The 23,653-nt window shown below is 43.3% G+C and overlaps 1 protein-coding gene across 1 annotated transcript; it reads right to left on the bottom strand.

The window, feature by feature from the left end:
• Window positions 1–2,654: 2,654 nt before the first annotated feature.
• vwf (von Willebrand factor) lies at window positions 2,655–23,207 on the bottom strand. The gene is made up of 53 exons (XM_041037432.1): window positions 23,019–23,207; window positions 22,807–22,858; window positions 22,509–22,652; window positions 22,133–22,235; window positions 21,803–22,011; window positions 20,890–21,011; window positions 19,747–19,966; window positions 19,545–19,667; window positions 19,354–19,465; window positions 19,219–19,265; window positions 18,990–19,126; window positions 18,702–18,840; window positions 17,776–17,876; window positions 17,504–17,699; window positions 17,208–17,423; window positions 16,611–16,857; window positions 16,416–16,510; window positions 15,969–16,120; window positions 15,771–15,874; window positions 15,553–15,691; window positions 15,327–15,461; window positions 14,877–15,023; window positions 14,627–14,767; window positions 13,764–13,862; window positions 13,512–13,668; window positions 12,700–12,867; window positions 12,447–12,582; window positions 12,022–12,331; window positions 10,646–11,801; window positions 10,454–10,558; window positions 9,876–10,019; window positions 9,645–9,788; window positions 9,348–9,512; window positions 9,072–9,118; window positions 8,792–8,969; window positions 8,339–8,580; window positions 8,037–8,226; window positions 7,607–7,948; window positions 7,271–7,509; window positions 6,994–7,096; window positions 6,794–6,865; window positions 6,294–6,398; window positions 5,955–6,160; window positions 5,702–5,851; window positions 5,506–5,622; window positions 4,979–5,159; window positions 4,676–4,716; window positions 4,463–4,579; window positions 4,047–4,145; window positions 3,435–3,563; window positions 3,304–3,343; window positions 3,112–3,209; window positions 2,655–2,949 (listed from the first exon to the last, which is right to left on the bottom strand). Exons 1-53 carry the CDS (start codon window positions 23,022–23,024, stop codon window positions 2,764–2,766), a joined length of 8,553 nt encoding a protein of 2,850 aa, XP_040893366.1. The 5' UTR covers window positions 23,025–23,207; the 3' UTR covers window positions 2,655–2,763.
• Between the last annotated feature and the right edge of the window lie 446 nt (window positions 23,208–23,653).

The following is a 23,653-nucleotide window of genomic DNA, read 5'->3' as shown; positions in this document are numbered from 1 at the left end:
GTGATATTTAGATCAGTGGTTCCCAATGTTTTGGCATGTGACCATCTTAAAACAAAGTCCACTTGCGATTCATCATCACGTTACAGACATTTTGTGGACAAAAGCTGTGAACAATTCAACCAAATCAGACTTTATCAGACTGATTGATTTGAATGATTTTCAAAGGCCTGAAGAAAATATGTTATTTCACAAACAGGCAAAAATTTGGCATTTGCAATTGGCAAATGCCAAAATGGCATTTGGCATTGTTTTTCTCTTATCCCTTTAACCCTCTTGTGGTTGCTCAGATTTGTCTGTTGTTATAGATGTGTTTTACAGTTAAATCTATACAAGTACTCCATAAGAGCTACTCTGGTTCTGGAGAAACATAAAGAGACCTGAGTTTGTTTATCTCACATGCTGTCAGCCACATGTGGTGCACTGCTCACTTAGCTCATTAGTCATGATACTTTTCCCCAGTGGATGATATTCTTTCAACTTCCAATAAGGTTTATACTGCTCATGATAATCAATATGCAGACACAGTCTGCAGGCACTTTAATTAAGCACCTAACAGAACATCAGTGATAGACTACCACGCTCTGCAGATTTTTATTTTTTCTTATTCTTACTATTCACTCTCCTTGTATGAGTACAATCAATGTATACAGAGAGAAACCAAAGACATAAACTGTCTAATTTCTAGATCAGTTTTAAAAGATCTGGAATATGGTACTCTTGGTCACCCTTCTAAATGTATGGCTTTGAAGCTGTTGTCTTATTTGGTTTATGATGTTTATAAAATGTCTTTATGAAGCTCTCTTGGTCAAGTCTTTCCTGAAGAAAGAAAAAAAAGATTTTAACATAAACTTGTTAAATAAAGGAAAAATTACAAAAAATAAAGACAAAAACTTAAATCAGCCACTAAAATTTTCAGTGTTTTCTGTTATTTATATGTAGAAAAGTTTTCCATAATAAAAGAAAAACTGATCATTAAAGTGCACAGAATCTCTATCAATCCATTCTGCAACGTGGTCATGGTATGACAAGAAAGACACCACCTATTTTATTATATATGGTAGCTTTGGTTTAACTCTACCCAGATTGCTCCTCTGCACATAGTAGTTTACCAGTGCAGGGAAATAAAATCACAACACAGAGTTCCAGTATAAGTCTATGGCAACATAGATCATACTGTGTTTTGTTTTCTTGTTATATTTTATTACTCAGCTATCAAACGTTTTGTACGTATTTAAATGCCTAAATTATTTCTGGTATATTTCTATATCCTCCTTGCCTGTCCACTCTGGAATAGGCACAAGAGGACTGCGCAAATGAGTCCAAGTGTGCGTCTCAGCGCGAGGCTTAAAGGCCTGTAAGCTTGCTGACAGCTCAACAGCAGAGACTGGAGGGTCAGCTGCACCCTCACACTAACATTAACGGGGCAGAGGGCAGCAGGGTCTAATACTGTCTCTCCTGGAATACAGCAGATTACACATCGCTAATTTTAACAGCTGCTTGCTCCTTTCTAATGCCACAACAGGAGCATACAACTCAAACAAACACACACAAACAAGTTAAGTTTGACATTTTATGAATAATAAAATAGTCTTGCACCAAACTTTCACTTTAATCACCTGTCTGTAAGCTTTCAAAAACAAAAAGTTTAAAGCCATTTCAAGCACGGACTACATCAACCTAATTCATTTGCATTCTGACTAATTAATCCCCGGACAGGTGTCAGGAGCTGCTTATTCGACAAATATGTGTTTAATTAAACGCTCATGTGCGCAACAGTTGTGTGAACGCAGATGGTCGGATGGAAAAAAAAACCTCCACCAAAAAACAGCCTCAGCACCCTGAAACATACACCGCTGCAGCCTCCGGGGGGTTTCAATCATAAAAGCAATGGTTAAGGTCGAGCTTTGTTCATGGAGGATTGTACACACAAGCAGCTCGAGTTCAAATAAATGAGCGCAAAAGTGCGAAAAAGACGTTTCCAAAGGCGACAACAGGGAACATGAGCGAGACAACAAAAGTGATAAAGGTCTAGTGCGCAAGTTTGTTTTTTTAAGTTCAACTTCACTTTAAAGAAAAGTGAAAAAAAAAGCGGACTCACCAGTGCTCGTGGAGGATCAGTTCAGAGATGGATGATAAGACGCTCGAGGTGCACAGGCTAGCGAGGGGCTGAGATGGTGGACAATCCGCGCGCGCTCCCGGAACCCCTGGCTTAACACGCGCGCGCCCAGGGCGGCTAATTCCCTGACCGTTCCATACGGGAGGGAAGGAAGGTGTGCTGCATATTACCGCTGCAAGAGAGGTGTGCGCGTGTGTGTGTGTGTGTGTGTAAGGGCTTACAGTAACCGGACTTGAAACTGAACCTCGCCTACCCCCTGCAGGCGTGCACCTCATGTGACGCAGAAATTAAATAAATAAATTCTTATCTCACACAAGGAGTCCAAATTATGGTAATACTATTTTTATATTGTTAATTATCCACAGATTAACAAAAAGGTTACCAGAGCGCTTATTATAGCTAATCTGAGGCACCTGATGAAAGTGAAAATCAGGAAAACTAACTACTCAAACATCTAGACAACAAATATCAGTCTACAAACCCACACCTTCCATTAGGAATATTCAGAGTGCAACAAAACACAGACAAAAAAAAAAAGTAGTGCTTACAGAAACTGAGAGGTTTGCTTTATTGTTATTTATGTTGCTGTTTTATATGGGTACATTTTACTTGGATACACACATATGATCTACATTTATAAACTCTATCTAGGTGCAGTGTTTGGACAGACAGTCACATGCTGTGACAGACAGGACAGTGTGGTGGCTACGAGTCCCGTTGGCACACAGGACGGGAACACTGAGAGGCTCTGTCTCCACAGCAGAACAGCACACACACTCCTGCTCCACAGCGGCCCTCTCCAGGGAGTACATGGACTTACTGTGACATTTGCCCTGACAGACAGACAGATGGACAGAACCACAGGGAGAGACAGAAGGGGTGGGATGGTGAGGGATAATGTTATGGTTTCACTGATCTTTAAAGGCTAATCCAAGGGGGGGGGGGGGGGTATTAGTCACCCTTAAATGTGTGTAAGTGTGTGAGTGCTTTCTTACCTCACAGTAGTGCAATTCTATCTGGTGCTCTGATTGGCAATCATCCACTCTGATGTACTTAAGTGTTCCTAGAGTCTTCCGACACTGTGGCTCCGTACCTTCACATATGCACATACTCCCATTAAAAAAATCCGACCATCTAGATTTTTCAAAACAGTGTACCAGTTTTGCAGAAGGCACAACTCGACTTACACATCTCACAGCACGTTGTTCCGATCTGGCTGATTTTCCCCTGAAAACAGAACAGGAGAGGGGAAAAAAAAAATGAAAAAATTTGTGGCAAATTTGTGCGATGGGTGGACGTCACTGTGCGGTGGTCATACCCCCTCATCCAGGCAGGCTTGGCGGTTAAAAGGAGGGCAGGTGGTCACTCTGGTGTGCAGGATAAGATCTCCTTTACTGTCCACACCACATGTATAAAAGTTGCAACCGTCCTCCTTAGTGGTGTTCACCTGGATGGGGAGGGGCACAGGTAAATACAGCATGTATGTCACATAACTGCTGCTAATGAATGAAGACAAAATTTTAAAATTATAACTCTAATGCCTGTTTTTGTATTTGGAGACTGTAGCCCATTGGTCTAAGGAGTAATAGTATAGTCTAGTATTATACAGTATAGTGGACTTGACCTTAATATAATATAGCTAATTTTAGTATGACATAAGATAGTTTAACACAATATATATAGTATGGTAGAGTATAATATAATATAGTATTGTACAGTATAGTATAATATAGTACAGCACAGTATACTATACTATATAATAAACTAGTTTTTGAGTTTACTTTAATAACTGTTTTTAATGTTGTGGCTTAATGCTGTAGAATTCCAAATTATGGTGTTAATGCCAAAGTCCGGATAAATATATATAAAAATTCACCTCATTAACATCATTAAGTTTTTCTTACAACAGTATTTTCTGCAAAGCACCTACCTGTAGACTGATTAGTTGTCCATCCAGGCTTTTCATGATGCAGGCGGTGGCAACACAGTGACCACAGCAAGCACCTTCCTCCTTCTGCAGAGTGTATCCCTGAAAATATCGTGGTTAGTTCTGCATGTTAGTCAATTTATGAAGACATCAGAAGGACATTACCATAAATACAGAGACATAAACGTGCCTGAACCATTTTATTCAAACAAATTATTCCCGATTTATCTGTGTGAAGAGAGTGAATCATGGAAAATTATGTGGTCAAATAACAAAGAACAGGGAGAAAATGTGGTCAAAGGAGAAGAATGAAAATGAGGGACATTTGAATTTATTGGTTAGTCATGATGATGATGATGATGATGATGATGATGATGATGATGGTGATGATAAAAATATAATGATGGGATGATGGTTACCGTGGGGCAAGTGGGACAGCTGAGTGTCCTGCAGGACGGTCTGTATTTCCTCACGGCACCTTCCTCCACGATACACTCACAATGTGTACACTCATCCACCATCAGTCTCTCCCCCGCCTGCACAAACACAAACAGATCGAAATGGATCACTGAAAGTACTGTTCAAAGTATTCTCATAAAGAATGATAAGTACTGCGTTTCTGCATGACTTACTCCTATCACTGTGTTGTTGAGGACACAGGCGTCCATAGGAGCTGTAGAGTGAAAAGCACAAATAATTTATTAACAGTATAGAGAACCCTAGGCTTTATAGGTTATAAATTCAGAATAACTAAGAAGACACTAAAGATGAGAGAGCCCTCTGCTGGACTGACACTGCAACTGCAACTTGGTCTATAAACAGCATGTGACTAAAAGGAAGGCTGGGAGTGTAAGCTTAATGATTTGGGCATTTGAAATCACACCTGCTGTATCACATGGTACATGGTATGTGTTTTCATGTGCATGTGTGTTTACCACAGTGGCAGTGGGGGCAGCAGTCGTGGGTGTCGCAGCGTAACACAGTTCCCAGAGGGCAGGATGGAGTGTCCATCGCAGAGCAGCTGACGTTAGTTGCGGAGATGAACACTTCGTCTTTCACTTTCACACACTGATGTAACACACATTTATCATGTGGAGACTGCCATACCTCACCCACCTATAAACAGACACGGGTGAGATTAACATCAGCCAGAGGAGAAAAACATTTTATCTACTTACAGTCAGAAATCTATATTCTAGGCAAAACAATTGTTACTTCAGAAGAAATTATGAGAAAGTTGAATATTAGAAAAACACATTGTACTCTGCAGAGGAGGATGGAACAGAGTAATAGTGGAAAGAAAAAAATCATATATGCCATAACTTGCTTAGAGCATCATTTCAGTGAGATTTGCCATGCAGGAAACTACAATGACTGTCTTTGACACTTAGAGGAAGTGAATTATTCCTAAGAGTTACTTGCACACTTTATTTGGGTATGTATGATTCCTCTACACACGTACATGTCTGAGGTTTCCCCCAATCAGTGTGTCCCCTCTCATCTCTCCTTCTGACTCCACACAGCTGGTTGGTGAGCACTTCCCACAGCACTCTCCTGTTGACGAACTGTATGTCGAGCCCTAAAATATATAATAAATGTATAAGAATTAATGACTGTAGAAACATTATGCAACTTTGGTGTGTGTGCCTGTGTCTTACCAGAGGGCAGGTCCGATCACAGACAGGTGGGGTACACTGGGGAATGTGCAGAGATGTCTCTTTGTCCTGCAGCTGGGTGCAGCTGCACTTCTCACATCCCTCCTCCCATTGACTCCCCACGGGGTGAATCACTCCACCAACCACACACACCTAGGAAGACAACAATAAAGCAGGACAGTTTATACTTTATAGTGTAACAGCACAAAAATGGAAACTTGTGCTTTGTAAGTTGCATCTAAACACACAGACTCGCCTTGTCTGGCAGGCAGCTAGTTTCTGTGCAGCCACAGTCGTTGGTAGAGGAGGACGTGATGAACCCAACAGGACAGGTGCGGGTGGAGTTCTGGCAGCTGCACGCGCATTCAAACACATCACAGCACTTTGTCTTTTTGACTGACAGTTGGCGATGTCTGGGACAAGTGGGGGGAACTTGAAGGGCGCACTCATCCTTTTTGCAGACTGAGACAGAAAAGAGATGAAGAGAAACACTCCAAAGAGATCACATGGATGTGTGCTCTGTTTTATGTCTGTGTGTGTGTGTGCCGGAGCAAAGCAGAAATTGGACATCATAGAGAATGAGTAAATGGCCTACCACACTGGTGTATGGGCTGACATTCTCCGGGGTTTTTCAGAACCACAGTCTGACCATCCTCACAGCGGGGCACATCAGGCAGGTCACAGTTCACCAGATCACACACTGAAAAGTCACAGAGTGAGACACAGTCTGTTGTAGGTGGGCAACATATGTGAGTGTTTCCTTAAATGGAAATGATAAAGGTTTTAGCTCTCCACACCTTTATGTTTGTTTCACTGTGAGGGTAGTACAGGTATTTCTTTCCAACAAGTTAATTTGTTTGTTGTAATAAATTATCTCTGACTTAAAATGAGTTTAATGTTGTTGTTTCATCTGTGAGTTTCCACCAAACCTTGATGATCTCTTCTAGATATACATCGGCCCCTGGTTTCACACAAGCATCACATATTGAACACTAACAGGGCAGTTCATCCCTTTTTTATTTGATGGGGCTAATATTGGATCTGGAAAGAGAAACACTGCAATAATAAAGATATATAGTGTTTTTTTCTACATACCACACTCATACTCTGGGCAGCACTTTGACTCTCTCTTCTCCCTCAGGATCTCACAGGGCCCACACACTGGAGCTACACATATACACACAGACACTTAATTTTAAAAGTGTTCTGTTTAAACTTATAATGCAAAAGGTTTCATGTTAGGCAAAACCAGAATGAGGATGAGCATGAGCAGAAGTAACATAAGGGGCGCTTACGTTTCATGTCATTGCAGGGCCGGGCTGTGCAGTTGATGTGTTGCTGGTCCAAACACATGCAAATCTGACATGGGTTCTCATCTGGTACCCAACTCTGCATATACTGTAAAAACAAAAGTAAACTGTGTTCCTTTTTACTGCAGTATTAGAAATACACACTAGAGGGTGCTCTCAGCTCAATTTAATGCTGAACACTTTCAAGAAGAAGTTGATTTAGACTTCGCATCATTCCATCACACATTCAGGCATATGTCTCTTGTCTTCTCATGTGTCTCACCGTATACATGTGTCCCTGGTGGTCGACACACTGCCTGCATGCTTCTGGTGATACACACTGTCCGTGATGCAAAACCATCCCTCCAGTACAGAAACAGCCCTCAGTAGGTGTGTCCATACATGATGACTCGTTATTCCTTGCAAACGACCAGTCGCCAGGCAACGTCTGTATGCTAGCACAGTCCTCTACACACCCTGTCCGACATGCATCATACTCCATGGAACTGGGGCACTTTAATGCTATAACACAAAAGAGGCAAAAGTTTAGGTTTAGGCTCAGAAATGGGTGTTAAAAATGTGTCCATGGCAACAAGGGAATGGAAACGTTTACACTTACGGCAGAGGTGGGGGCTCCTCCAGTCGACACACACACCTCTCTTTCTGCAGAGGCGTGCATAGGCTGATATTAGCTCGCACACATCTGACTCTTCACATGCCTGTTCCTCACACTTGGCGAGGAACACCTGGACGGGAATGTGCACATGGCACGGTTCAAAGACCTCAGAACGTAAGGCCTGACATCCCATCGCTGCTCCAGACACACACACTGCCTTATGTTTTGGCAGGCACACACCGCCATCTACAGCCACAGTCCAGTCTGAGATGAAGGCTGGCTGGTTGGTGGTCGAGCTGCCATTACGTAAAGACAGGACATTAACCTTCTCCTCCCCACAGGCACCTGGGGGAAAGAAACCGAGAACAATCAGACATCACAAGTGTTGCAGAGGCAAATAAAAGAGAGAGGCAGGGTGTATTGTATCTGTTACCGCAGAGCCCAGCTGTGTCATCGGTGGTGGAGGAACTCAGCAGTGTGATGGTGAATTCATTGCTCTGCGGAGTGAAAGTCAGGACATAACCGTGGTCTGATTTCAGCTGCAGCATCACTCCTCCATAACGTACCAGCTCCAGGCCACCGTACCGCCACGGCAGTGCAAGCACTTCCCGATCAATCACTGCCTGCCTCAAACAAACACACAGACAGTAAATAAACCTTCACAGACTCACAAAAAACGATCACTTTCAATGTCAGCACAGGTATCCAGACCAGCAACACTCACACACAGCTTACCGTCATATCATCCTTCAGCAGCAGCTTGTGTGGTCCATGAATCACTTCTATGGCTGTCATGCAGACCTGATTGTAATTCCCTGAGTCCTGGCAAGGTCCGTTGTGGAGTTTGACCTCTGACCCTTCACCGATGCCTCTGCTGACAGTGAGGAGCGTGTAGGAGCACAAGCCCTCCCCATCCAGCCTAAGTGCCAAGCCGTCAAACCTCACCACATGATTGGTGGAGCTGCCCATACACATGCCTGTCAACACAACACACCAGGCAGGAGGAGGAGAGTGTTTGTACAGGGGTCAGGACATCATGTGATCCATTTATAGACAGTATAAATAGACTGGAATGGAAAGCCTCCAGAATTCATGGTTAACAGCTCTTGTGGGAAATTATGTGCACTTGATATACAGTAGGTGATGCTAGATACTTCAGAAGCTATTTGATCCTTTTGATGTACATACAAGGGCATTCCCAGCGGCAGCCACAGGTCTCCTGGACTTTGACCGGTGATATGTTGTTTCTGCAGGCTGGCGGCTCCAATCTGTCACAGCTGACTTTGTGATTCTGTACTGTCACTGCCCCACCGGGGTGGCACAGAAGAGAGTGGCAGCCGTCCTCCAGCAGCCATGACTCACCAGGCTGAAACACATGAACAGAGATACAGTGGAAGGATTTTCTAATGGCTGCAAAAGGTCGCTGTATTGCAGTAAGTGGCATTCAACCTCGGAGGACATTACTCACTTTTCTCTCATTTCCGTTATCATCAACACACACTCCTGGTGGACCAGCTGAGAAACAAAGAGCACATAACATCTTTACTACTGCCATCAATAATCATCACTGTCATTATTAAAGGAATAATCTCTCTTTATTGAAACTTTAAGAAAAGAGCAGGATAATTTTTGGGGCTTAATTATTTTTGTTAGGTTAAATTAAAGTGTGTGTGTGTGTGTGTGTGTGTGTGTGTGTGTGTGTGTGCGTGTGCGTGTGTGCGCGCGTGTGTGCGCGTGTAAGCACCTCTACAGATCCTCTCTGTGTAACCATGGTCCAGAGTCAGCAACATCAGTAACTGATCCATGCTGTTTAAGTGCAGGGTGTTGTCTTGGTTGCCATGGCTACCGAGCAAACTAAGCTCAGTCCTGTCGTAGCTTGGTCCCACCCCGATGGGGAACACGGACACACCTGAGGGACGAGATTCTTATTAGTGAAACTTAACTAGAACTCTGACGGAGGAAGATAAAGGACGGAAACATACCAACTGAATTTTGAACTGAGGCATCCAATGTAAATCTTTTTAAATGGTGGCTTAATTACCTGCCGCCAGTGCTTCATTAACTGCCTCTCCGACATCATCAGCTGATTTGTCGGTGACCAGCATCACCACAGCCTTGGGTACACCCACCCTTCCGCCACTGGCTGGCAAGATAGACGTCTGCACAGCAAATCGTAGTGCAGATCCTGCAGACAGATGGAACAGTGAGGCTATGAATGAAAGTTTATCTGCTTTAATGTGTGCGCGTGTGCGTGTGCATGTGAGTCCACTACCTAGTGCGGGGGCAGCAGTGGGCCTGCTTGGTATGCTCTCAGCCAGGTTCAGGAGGTGTGATTTGCTCTGTTCATCCCTCCAGGTGAACTCTGCCGTGTTAGTGTCTCCATACTGAACCACACTCACCTGAGTGGCATTCGGCCCTGCACACATTGACAGAGTTCAGTCACCGACATGAAGCAGAGGAGGAAGCACATACTGTTTTATACAAAATACCAATTCTCAAGTGTGTGTCCATCAATGGATTCCTGCTGGCCGCATTAATGACCAGAAGACAGTGGGCGAGCACACAGCACTTAATAATTTTCCAAATTCCTGTTAAATCTAAAGACATTGTTCTTACAGCTTATATGTAGTGGCAAAAATGACAGCTCCAGGCAACTATTAAAATCTCAGTGTAGCAGTTTCTATTGTTCTCTGTCCCCAGAATTTCAGATAAATAAGTGCTCAAATATATGCTCATTGTGAAAGACAGACAAAGGTGGAACAAATAACAACACTACTCAGTAAAATTTAGTGCACACAACAAAATACATTAAAACTTTAGTGGTGAGTTTATGTGTTGGGTCACACCTACCTATGTCAGCATCCCTGACAAAAGCCTTAACAAATGTCTTCATGTCCTCAAACCGGTCTCCAGCCTTCAACAGGAACAACACATCCACAGGCTTCTTACACGGCACTGTGCAAAGACATATTCGCAGATGAATAATGGCTAAGGACTTCTTGTAAACTGAATAAGTAAAACAAGTGTGTCTGCCTTTGGTACCTGAGGGTGGCAATGTTGGGAGGACCAGGGGTGGCAGTGTCGGAGAGAGGGGCCTGACTGTGGTGCGTGTGATATTGACTACACGGTGGACGAGGGTCGTCAGATGGTTGTAGTCATCCACCATCAGTGGACGCTGAGGGGAGCTGAATGGCAAAAAGTCAATCTCACGCACTTTTGGTCCAACTCCGATAGGATACACTTGTGTGTAGGTGCTGGTGGATGGTGGGCGTGTCACCGTGTCAGTAGGCGGGTTTTCTGTCACAAGGAAGACGAGCTGAGGAGGGGTGGGGCCGCGAGAAGGCTGGACGGTCACAATTTCCTGGAAGGTTGTAGTGACAGCTGCGCCTGTGTTCGTCTTACTTCCACCTTTCCAGCGAATCTCTCTCAGTCGTTGCAGCAGCAGGGTCCTCTGTTGCCTCAACTCCCACCGACTGATTTCCACAGTGACCGTTACGGAGTACTGGATGACAGTAATGCGAATGAACTCCTTCTCTTCTGTCAGCTTTGTGATAACTTCCTCCAGGAAGAGGAGCGACTTGTTAAAGTTGATCTCGCCAACTGAATCAGAGCCCTCCAGTATGAATGTCACATCTTTGACTGGTGAAATGGAAGATGGTGATGTGGTGATGGGAGACAGGCCAGAGAGTGTGGTGGATGCAGGGGTGTTGGGGCGGTGTTGTGTGGGGTTTGGCTCCAGACTAGGAGTAGGGGTAGTTGTGGTCGTGCTCTGGCGAGCTTTACCTAGAGTAGCCTGTGGTGCTGGTACTTTTGGTACCTCAGGCTCCATCCCCAATGTGCAGAGGTAATCAGTCAGGTCTAACAGACGATCAGGAAGCTCAGCTGTGCTGCTAAGCACATAGGCCCTGTTTTCTGGGTTGGCTTTGGTGATGTCATTAATCTGCCCCATGTTTATCCCAGGACCCAATGCCACTGTCAGGGTGGTGATGGCTTTTTTACGCAGCATCTTGACTAGGGCGCGGACGGGACGAGGGTTGGGGCTGGCAGTCAAGATGATGGCGACACGGCCAGCATGCTCACGCTTGTTCTTATCGTAGATGTTGATAGCCAGATACTTGACGGCCTCATCCAAGAAGGCTGCATCTCCCCCTGTGTAATGCAGCTCACGCACAGTCTTCTTAAATAGCCACTTCTGAACCTGCAGGCACGAATGAAAGAAAGAGAAATAGGAAGATCAAACAACCAGAAGTAGACCTTTACCATGTCATTAATTTCAGCAAAGTCAGCAAAGCACTTTATTTCTGAGCTACTTAGGATCAGTGACATATTATACATACAGAAAACCTAATTCAGCACTAAATACTGCATGTGTGCATGATGATACACTTTGCTGTGTGTACAATTTTAAATGTATATACCTGGAGGTCATATGTTTTCACTCCAGAGTGGTAAAGCAACACTGTGGCTCGAGTGTGAGCCGAGCCCATGCGAAATCGTTCAACCACTCCCAGTATAAACTCTTTGGTTGCCTGAAATTCGTCTTCGGTCAGCTCTTCTGAACCATCCAATAAGAATGCCAGATCCATGGCGCGGTCACAGGTGCCCTCTGGCATTAAGGTGGTGAAAGGCAGGGTTGTGAAGCTGGCATAGGAGGGTGTCGGTGTGGGAGTAGTGAATATGGTGGAGGAGGAACAAACTTCACAGCTGAGGGTGTTGTTGTCACAGTGACTTCAGAGGAGAGAAACAACACATCTTAAAATGTGCAATGAATGAAATTACAAAGCATTAAGTAAAAATCCAGAATATCCAGATTTGTAATTGAGTGTTTTTAATGCAGTATTACCATATCTTGCAGTGGTCTGGGTCATCATGGTTCAGGATGACCTTGTTGCCGTGGGAGATTCTCTGACCGTCATGGATACACACTTGACACTGAGAAGGATCTACACAACGCATGGCCACCTCATCCAGTAGTTGGCCTGAGAAAAATGACTTTGGATAAGACTGTATCCAATTATATATACACACTGTAGACACTGCATGCACCAATATTACGCTTTTGTGAGTGTTGTATGTCGAGTGACTATTTTTGGCACCTGGTGGGCAGTAAGCATGACATCCTTCCACACATGTGAGCGAACAGTGGAGTGGATCTGGGTGCTGGCAGGTGACTGGACAAGCAGGGCCACAAGTATTATACCTCCACTGGCATAACTCCTCTCCTACACCTGGGATCCTGGGGTTCAGCTCCTCACAGCTCATGGCTAAGGAAGCAAAGAGTTCAGTTTAGGTTAAAAATCCTCTTATTGAGGGTCTGAAAAAAATCTGGCGTCTGCACTTGACCTGTCCTAACTACATATGTCTCTTACGTCCAGATAAATATTCAGAACATCACATCTGATATCAGAACATAGATAACAGGGATATCCTCATTTGAGTGAAAAACTTTTTACTGGAACTAAAACCTTGAAAGAAAAACAATGAAAATTCAGGGTAACTTCCCATTCAGATAACAGAACTACAGAAGTGTTAACTTTGGTTGATCACACGAAAGCTGTCATGTGGGCCGACAATAGCAGAACTAAAAAGTGGTGGTGTTGGCAGAGTGTGATTATGGCATGTTATGTTGAATACAAGTGTTCTAAGAAAGGAGCAGAGCTTCATGGGAGATGACTTGGGCTTCAGACAGAATTTTTTAAATTCATATTATTATTATTTAAAGTTTTCTGGCCAATCGATTTTGATAGCTTAGAAGACACGGTCATGGTTGAGAAGCCATGACATGTTTCCAAACCCTCAGAGGTGAGATGTCTGCTGTTCATGACAACAAATCACATTTCATCCAGGAAACAACATGACGAAAATGACATATGCCGGAACGGATCACTGAGAAATTCTTCACACTCACAGCAAAGATCATTAGATCTCCAGCTGACAAATACGCCCCTCTCTGAACAAGCTTGAGCGTAGGCCGCGATGACGTCACAGAAACACGCACAGTCGCCCACTGACGGACAAGAGCACGCCGCCTCCACACACATCTCCATGTATGGCTCTGCATCCACCTAGAGACACGTGGGAAAAGGTAAAGAAAGGATGAAGTGCACGAACAATGAATGTGGTGCCTTGGGATATCTGGTGTGTCTGTGGTAAAACTCACCTGGCTGTTGCATTCTCTAAAGAGGGGACTAGTGATCACACGACATGACTGCTCCACTGTCACTAACTTGACAATATTGTCACTGCAAGAAGAGGGTATCTATAGAGACAAAAACACACAAATTTAGTGTGAAAGTGTTTATCTCTTTGTTCAAGATCTCTACAATATCTTGTACTGCATGTTTCAGAACATCAAATACAAATCTTGCATAGTTCACATGATCGGAAACCGTTTCACAAAGCACAAATAAAATGTTAAGATGGATTTCAAATCTTCCAGGCAGCTTTTGTCAGTATGGCATATTTATGAAACATAAACCCTAAATTGCAGCTCAAAGACAAGCTTCAGCATTTGTAGCAGACACCAGCCTCAAACCTCAGTCAAGTCACATAACCACATTCCCCATACTTCAACCTAACCACTGCCTTAACAATGGCACTGTTTTGCACATTTAATCATTTTATATTCAAGCCTGTATGACTTTTTGATTACTGACAGACTATAATAAGAAGGTAAATTAAGTGTAATGACCACTGTCATTGAAAAATGCTGCAATTTCTTGTTAATTGCCTAAAACATGTAAAACTACAATGGACAAAGTAGAAAACAGTTTTTAAAGATAACTTTGTTGATTATCAAAAGTAACAAGGACATTGTGTCTGGAAAGAAATTTCGCTGTTCAGCATTTAAAAAAAGAAAAATCTAATTTTAAAGCAGCATAAACAAAATTCCATACACCTCCACTGTATTCTGGTGGCAGCAGAAATGTCAAAATGAATATTAATAACATGAAACCAAGGCCAGAGAGAAAACGTGTTACTTCATAATTTGAGTGGCCTTAGACCTAAGGTCTAAGACTTTACCTGTGTGACATCGGCACAGCTGGGAACGACCTTCCACGAGTTCCCAAAGTGGGAGTAGTCCACCTCCAGCTGGTTGTTACTGCTCAACAAGTCGTTGTTGACATTTCCATCAAAGTTACCACACAAACCACACACGCGGCCCTAAACACAATAAAATGAATATAACAAAAAGGGACATGTTTAATACAAAATAATGGGAATAAAAAAAAAGTTCAACCACCGCAAAAGTAGGGTTATGATATATCAGTACCCTGTACGTGGCTGAGATGTGGACCAGGAGACGGGTTCCCTTGTCCCAGCTGAGGGAAATGTGTTTCCCCAGCAGCAGGGTGTAAAACTGACCAGATCGTACAATCTCCACCTGTGAGCCCTGCAACACCGGCCTCTTCATCTTCACCTTAAGAGAGGAAAAACAGTGTACTTACATGTCAAGTCTTAAGAGTTTGGTTACAAGGCTTAGTAAATTCTTCTTCAGATAGTCTGAGTAAGGCAGATGACAGTGTCAGACATCTGAGACAGAGATAGACCTTTGGTTATGACTGAAGTTTGCTGCTTTACAAACTAAAACAACTGAAAATTATTTATTTACATCTAAATGTATAGCAAAAGTTACTACGCAATTTATCCCCGCATTATGAGTGATAACTACATGTGTGTATGTGAGTTGGTATGCGAATGAGTGTGTCTCTAAGCGGGTTACCTCTCCATGTTGCATTACAATCAGCCCTCCCTCGTAGTAGATTGTGATAGCTTTTGCACAGCGATGTCCCACAATTCCACAGGCCTCATTCTCCACCAGCACTCTGAATGAACCCTCTTCTCCGTTGCACATATCCTATTGACAGTGAAAATAGAAAAGTAGTAAATGACAGCGGCAAACTGTTCAATCCACCCTGAAGGTCTTTGCTGATCTCTCTGTCTCTTACCTGGACCAGGACATATTGGCAGAGGCCAGGGAAGGAATACTTGAGGCCATCAAAAGTGATGTAATGCCCTTCTCCCACAGTACGGCAGACCCCATCACACAACTTCTCTGTGCAGCGCCACTTTCTGTTCTCACACACACTGCAAAACCGAACCTCTGTTAAGCAACCACCGTGCAGGTACTACTTGTCATAAACACAACTGAGAGCCATCATTTTACCAGGTGTTGCAGTCCACAGAGATGGTCTGCCCTGATGTATACGGCCTGTTGTTATGGTAACAGGGACACTGCTCCGGTGCAATGCAGTCTCTGCGGTGACGTACCTGAAATCAATCCACTAATCAATCAGTATGCTCTATTTTAGATGTTTGGTGCCTTAAATACAACACACACGCACAAAGATAACATGTCACTTACTGTGCCAGGGGGACAAAGGCAGCCAGGTATGCAGGCGAGGCTGACACAGGGCAAATCCAGATTCTGGCAGGTCCTGGCACACTCCAGGCCTTTTTCTCCGGCATTACACTCTGTACGAATTAATGGAGGAGGGCACTGGGCCGACCGCCGCTCTGCATACAGAAAAACATCATAATGTGGTTGAATTAGATAAAGTTTGTGATCAATTCTTAAAATGCTAAACCTATTTAGGGCTCACAAGAAACAATAAATTTAAATTAAACTTTTTAGGTGATCAGACTAAAGACACATTGACCCAGTTGTTCGCTGAATATAAGAGCAAGTCTTACAGTCGGTCAAATGAAAGCTATGACATGGACAGCAAACTACAGTCATTAAACACATGGACATTCAACAGTGGAAAAAAAGAGAGGTTTGGTAACTCTTCTAAAATATTTGCAATTGTACCTCTGGATGGTGCCAGGTCATCATCGTAGAAAAGGTCAGACAGCAAAGTACTCATTTCAGTGGAGCTACAGCGCATGGAGCCATTCTCACAGTAGCTACACCCACAATAAAGGACAAAAAACACACAAAAAATTATAATTAATATAATAATATAATTAGATTCGTTTCTGAATATACAAATACACAGTCACTGACCAGATGCTGTTGTGATCTGCGTAGACATCATTAGGCTGATAGAGCTGTCCGTCATGCAGGCAGGTGCACATGTCAGCTGTCACACATTCTCCAGTGTCGCTCAGGTACTTTCCAGGGGGACAAAAGCAGCCCTCCTCACACATCCTCTCCCCCTCACAGCCTGCCTCAGCCCCAGATAGAGCACGGCACGTCCGGTCACACACACTCCCACAGGCCTCATACACTTGGCCTTTGGGGCACTCCATCTCTGGAAAAAAAAAAAATCAAATCAGGCCCTCCCCTGATTAGTCTTCTGCTCTCAGTTGAGCTCTGTTTTTATCTGTTAATAATTGTGTAACCACCTTTTTTGGGTACAAAAATGCTTAAACCATCCTTTATGATAGACTTTTGTTGCTTGACACAAATATTCAGATAGATTTTTGTGTGGAGCTGATGTCCTGATCTTCACCTAGCCAAAGTTACGGATTACCCAGATTATTATTGACTTCTGCAAATTCTCTCCAAGGCTGTTTTTGGTTTAAAAATGGAATGAAATATATTTACTAGTTTATGTGTATATGAATGATAAGCTATAAATTAGATCAGTGTGAGAGTTACCACAGAGTGAGGGAGACCTCCAGCTGAGCAGCACTCCTCTGGCAGCACAGGCAGCTGCATAGGCAGACAGAGCAGAGCAGAGGCACTCCTCACCGTCCACACACGCACAAACATCATAACGACAGAATCGCTGGAAAGGACCCGGGTTCACCAGAAAGTGGCACGGACTGAACACGTCGAACATCATCACCGCACATGCCTCTTCTGCAAAACGCACTGAAAGGCGTAGGAGGATTAGAGGTTGGAGTTTAGTTGTTTTTGGGTGATGTGTGTCTGTGTGAGTGTGTATACTGTACCTCTTTTGGGGTTTGTGGCACATGGATCAATCTCATGTTTGTGGGTGGATTCGCAGTCTCCGTTGATCCTCCAGGACTGGCCAAATGCTTGAGGACCGGCCTCAACCAGTCCAGAACCAGACAGGAAATCATCACCTTGGTTACCATTGAAGTTTCCACAGAGACCACAGGTCTTCCCTGCCCATCGTGGTCCCAGCTGGGATGGCAGGAAAAAGTCAGTGCACATATATCATTACCAAAAGCAAATCATTAAATTGTTGAGCATACTCAACCTTTAGGAGGACCCGGCCTCGCCCATCCCAGTCAAGACGAAGGTCATCTCCAAACTTCACACATACAGAAGACTGGACAGATCTCTGGATATGCAGATGGCCTGTAAAATTGCACACACGAGGAAGCAACTAATTGAATTCAAAACAACTTTATCATAAATGACAATAAAATTTCCGCTAATTAGCATGGACATTAAAATGGACAGATTTTTATTCGCTGTAGACATGCTGAATGTCCTCAGATTGAAAACATTTTTTGTTATAGCTTCAGGCCCAAGTGTTTAACTGTTCAAATTATGATATTTCCAGTTCCAAGTACAGTTCCCTGTACAATATGCTAAGAGGGAATATGAAATGCATCTGTCACAACTTGAGCAAGGACTTGGACCCAAATGCACAACCCCACAGACGAAATCAAAAATAATAGTTTTTATTCTAACAAAGTAGCAAAATAAGGATCGCCCATAAAGGGGAAAAAGTCACAAAAACAAAAATACAAAACGGGAACACAAAATCACAGAACAAGGAGCTAAAACCTAACAAGAAACAAAGTAACAAATAAATACACAACCTGACTGAGGATACAAAGACGAGAGGCAAGATAGGAAACAAGAGACAAGGCAAAAGACATAAGGCAAAAGACATGAGAAAAAAACGAAATGACAAGAACAAAGGGAAACGACGAGACTTAAATACACAAGGCAATGGGCAACAGGTGAAACCAATTAGGGCGGGGCAGACAATCACAAAGGCGGGAAACAAGACAAAGACAGGAAGTAGAACAAGACAAGATACACAAGGACCATGATTTCAAATTAAAAAAGGGAAATAATAATTTCCCTTTTGTTCCTGTATTCCGAAAATACCCCCCTTAGGGGCTAGTCATGACAGCAACTCCTACCCACGCATCTACCAAACTGGCATACCATGATGCATTGGGGTCTGGATGTCCATGCTGTTGACAGAGACAACTCCTCCATGCTTCAGCTTCACTGTCATGTCCTCCAGAGAGGGCAGGCTGAGCGTCACTGAGCGTGTGCACACAGCATCCTGATCGTCTGCACACTGAAACAGAATATCAACAATGAAAATACTGTGGATGACAAGCAGCTAGTAGCAGCAAAGTGATGGAAAAAATGCATGGGTGTATGTAATTTGTGTAAAGAGAAGAACAAATCCCGAAACAGCACGACTGTTAGCAAAATGTTAATTACCTGTACGTTCTCGATAATGACAGAAAACCCGCTGTCTGTGCAGTCTCTTGCCAGCAGATACTGACAGTGGCCAGTGTAGGTGAAGAACTTATTGTCAAAGGTCTTGAAATGAGACTGACCCACCACCAAGCACTCACCTACACACAACACAGATAATAAATGCAAACTATTAGCAACCCAGGACTTTATTTCATTGACTAGATTGCCTTCTGCTGCACATCTTTCTCACCGGGGCAACCTTCATTGGTGCATTCCCAAGAACCGTGACGACACACACTGCAGGACAGAGACAATTTAGAAACAATTAGGAAATATTCCTGTGAATGTATTTAAGTATATTTGGGCATGCATAATGTCTTCTCACCAAGTGTTGCAGTCCTGAGAGATGGTGGATCCTGGAGGGAAATGTCGTCCCATGTGGACACAAGAACACTGAGATACCTCCACACAGCGATTACCGTCCAGAACTTTCCCAACTGAAACACAGATACACACCACGTTATGGCTACTAGCAACAGAGAGATAAAGAGAGAAATTTACTGAGTGGTAGGTTACCAGGGCATGTGCAGCCGTCCACACACTCCTCCTTGCAGACCTCCTGGATGTTGAGACTATGGCAGGTTGTAGAGCAGGACTTGGTGCATTCACTGTACTGCATCCCAATTGGACACTTGGGGACTGTACATCACAAAAACACATATTTAGAGCTCTAGTGTAACTTTATAGCTCACTATCACCTTTTACAAAATAAACTTACAGCACTGGCTCTCCTCCAGCCAACCCCGTAGAAGTATCCCGTGGGCGTGGCATGTGCGGGCATACTCCAACAGGATTGGACAGTAGCAGTCTTCCCCATCCTTCAGGCCACAGTGACATGCCTCCTCCTGACACAGCAACAGGAACGCGTCGGGAGAGACCAGGTGGGCACAATGCTGGAAAACACTGGAGGTCTGCAACACACTGCATCTGGACAGAATCTACACACACACACACACACACACACACACACACACACACACACACACACACACACACACACACACACACACACACATACACACCATGTGTTATAGGGTTATAGGTTTTTGAAACAAAAACTAAAAGAACTGTTTATTTTGTTATAAAACAAAATACTAAAATACGTCCAGGAAGATATTTTAGCTATTAAATTAATATTATCACTCAGTCAGACTTTCTTGCATGAAGCCTTACACACTGTTACACACTGAAAAAACACTTATTTCCTCTTCTATAGTTAGTTGACAGTGACACACACTTTTGGTTGAAGTGAAGGAGATGCAGATGTCAGCTAGGGGTTTCACACTAACATGTAGTTTTTACTGCTCTCTCGGTAGGATGGGGGGTGTTGTTGTGGTACAAAATGTTCTTGCTGAAACTGGGCGATCTTTTCACATCAGCCCACACACAACAGCTACAATATACACATTACATAACTGCACCCACACCTGTCAGATCCGTTGACATACCAGCTGTTCACTTTCAAGGACACTGGGGTTTCTTCCCCAGTGGAGTACAATGGTCTCTTGGCTCATATGCTGTATTCTGTATATACTAGCCCATTCCCACCATGAAAAAAACAATTCTTGTAGTAAATTGAAATTAGGAGACGTTTGGGGAATTTCGTGCATTTATTATATAGCTGAATGTAGTGAGATGACAGGAAATGAAGGGAGAGGTAGGCAGGTAATGACAAGCAACAGAGGCGCTCAGTTACACTGAGGATGTTGTGGTTCAATTTTAGCACCTTAACTGTTGGGTCAACCACAGCACCTCATGACATACTACTATTACATACGACTGTAAGTCCAAATTTTTCACTATCACCTACCTACACATGTACGTGTACACGCATGTGCATGTGAGTGAATTGTCCTCTCACCTCTGGAGTCTCTTTGGTGTTGTTACAGGACTGGCTGGGATTTGAGACACGTCGACAAGACTGATCGGCCCCCTTCACAGCCCACGAATTTGCAAAGTCATAACTGTCCTCCGTTAGGAATCCTGAAAATACACACACAGATACACACTCTTAGCCTGGAATTTTTTTCTATCTAAACAATTTAAGTAAATTTTACTTTAAAATTGTGTTTGACTTTACTTTAGCCACCTTGCTTTTTGAAACCTGGCTTGTTTTGAATTTTGTGCTTTCTGTCTGATCCTAATGAGCAGCTTTAAGAAGAGAAGTTCCACTGGCAAAGGTGGATATATTTTTGATGTGGTTGTAAGTATGAGATGTACTCTAAGTTATGTAAGTTAGTTTAAGTTTAATAAATGTTTGCTTAAATGTGTGTTCAGTAGTGAACAGGACACTTTGAGTTTTCTCATTATAAGTATTCATTTGAGTGATAAAGAACATTCAGTGAAACTGGAAAATCTATTGTCATCAAATCGTTGTAACTTAAAATGCTGAGTTTTATAGTTGATTAGCATTCAAGTCAATTTCACTCACATCTAGCAGTTTCTACATTATCGATTACTTAAAGTTTTTAAGGCAGTCACTTGCCTCAGACTTTTAAGTGAAGTGCAAACACACGAACGAGTTGACAGATTTCCCCTTAATCTCATCCTACCACCACTGTTTCTCTTGCTTTCTTTTACCTTGTTATCTTTTCCTGTACTAAGTTGCTACTCTGCTACTCTTCCTGTTGCTGACCGCTGGTGACCCAAATCATTTCCTAAATTCCAGGAATAATGGACCCTCCCTAGTTTCTCTTCACTCTCAAACATCCACATATTCCCCATACGCACAATCACAGACTTTTGACTCTACCCGTTTCCCCACATGCGCCTACCCTCTTGAGCGGTGTATTCATCAGCTGATACAGTGTTGAAGTTTCCACAGAGGCCACAGGTGCGGTTGGCATGGTGCTTGGTCAGTGTCAAGGCAATGTTGGCTGAATTATCGATGGTAACGGTGAAGCCAAACTCCTCACTCCAGAGCTTATAAAAGCCCAGCTCAGAGCCCACAAACACAGCATGAGATGCATAGGGCAGAGACAGTCTACAGAGAAGGAGATACACATCAATCATCAAACCACGGGGTGATTTTTTTCTGCAATAAATCAACATGAATACACACATAACTGATGTTTTTTTACTTAAATATCCTCGTAATGCTCTACCTTTTTTCTCCTTGTGTGAGCCGGCCATCTACAGACAGGTGCAACTCAAAGGCATCTCCCAGAAACAAAGTGACTCCTGTTCTTTTGCCATTGACAAAATCACCTGCATATCCACAACACATTTTTATTGATAACATAATAACATTGCTAAATCAAACCAGCCTGATACAAACAAGCCTGTGCTCTGGGTCTGCATAAAATTAAAAGTGAGGTAAGTAAGCAAACTGTTTTGATGGTCTAATATATTGCTGAGTACATCCACTGCTTAAGAGCACGTATCACAGTGAATATCAAAACCATGCACACACTGAACTGCACAGAGTGAGCATCAGACACCATGTTTATTTCTTTATTGAACTGCCTGAGTATGACTCACCCAGAAGTGTGAAGGAGCGATGGTTGCAGTCCCCAGCCAGTAGGTAGCTGCAGTCTCCAGGAAACTCGTACAAAACTCCATCAAATGTGTGAACGTGGTGTCGTCCAAACAGACTGCATCTCCCTGACATACCTACCACACAAGCTGGACACACACAGAATATGCCCATATATAACTGACTATGGAAATAGCACTAGAGGAGAGAGATCTTCTACAAAATATTTCACATATTAATAGTCTATAACAGTTTTACTTTTAAGCGCAAAGTTCAAAAGGAATCCTCTGGAGTGACACTCACCTGTCAGATGCAGGAGAACCCATATTTCTCGCAAATACCTCCTCATACACACCTGAAACACACACATAAAAATGCTCTCCATTATCACCATCATTTAAACCAACACCAACATCATCCTGTAATATATAAAAATTGCATTATTCTGTGTTAGAGTGCTTAGCCTGTCTCATAAACCCCTTTTTTTCAGTTCTCCAAGCTCCAGTCAGTCCTACCTCCATGGCTCCAGACTCAGTTAATTCACAGAGTTGCAAAGAAAAGGCACAAAATCCAAAATCAGAAGATCCAAATGTTGCACGTTCAGACCTTAAAGTCAGGTCATGATGATATAATGTGATGGTCCGTGTCAAACATAGGTTTAACTGGGAACAGGGTCAAACACTTTGTCACACACACAGACACTCAACCACACTGGAACCTCTATTTTATAGCAAATAACACACCCACGCCCAGCTATCGCTGGCTTTCCCTAAAGGTCCCTCCCCATCGCCAGGTTAAGTCAAGAAGGGGAGAATATCATTCTGTCCACAACTCGGTGCCCGTAGACTGACACCATCAAACAGATTCAGCAGGACAATACCAGGATATGCCCACTGATCGCCTGGCTGAGTGATTAGTCTACACATGCGTATCTGTATCCGCGCCAACCCAAACAATTCTTGTGGAAAACACACTTACTGGAGATATCTCACGCAATAACACTGCTTTGGTGGTGCCACATGGACAAACACATGACTAAGCAGCGCCAAAATTATTTCACACACATAAACACACACTCACAATGGGAACGCGTATGGATCAACACTCTCAGGTGAAAACCTCACGGATCATCTGGAAAAAAGGACGACGA

This window comes from Toxotes jaculatrix, chromosome 5 (genome assembly GCF_017976425.1).
Source record: "Toxotes jaculatrix isolate fToxJac2 chromosome 5, fToxJac2.pri, whole genome shotgun sequence".
NCBI classification, from domain to species: domain Eukaryota; kingdom Metazoa; phylum Chordata; class Actinopteri; family Toxotidae; genus Toxotes; species Toxotes jaculatrix.
The sequence above is the reverse complement of the archived record's forward strand: the minus strand, read 5'-3'. Positions and strand labels throughout refer to the sequence as shown.

What these genes read in the sequence shown, in the direction of transcription:
- vwf (XM_041037432.1), bottom strand. An exon ending in TCGCTCCTTCACACTTCTGG is followed by an intron (nt 22,236 to 22,508) that starts GTGAGTCATACT and finishes GTGGATATGCAG; the next exon opens with GTGATTTTGTCAATGGCAAA. An exon ending in CCAGACCCCAATGCATCATG is followed by an intron (nt 17,877 to 18,701) that starts GTATGCCAGTTT and finishes GCAATTTTACAG; the next exon opens with GCCATCTGCATATCCAGAGA.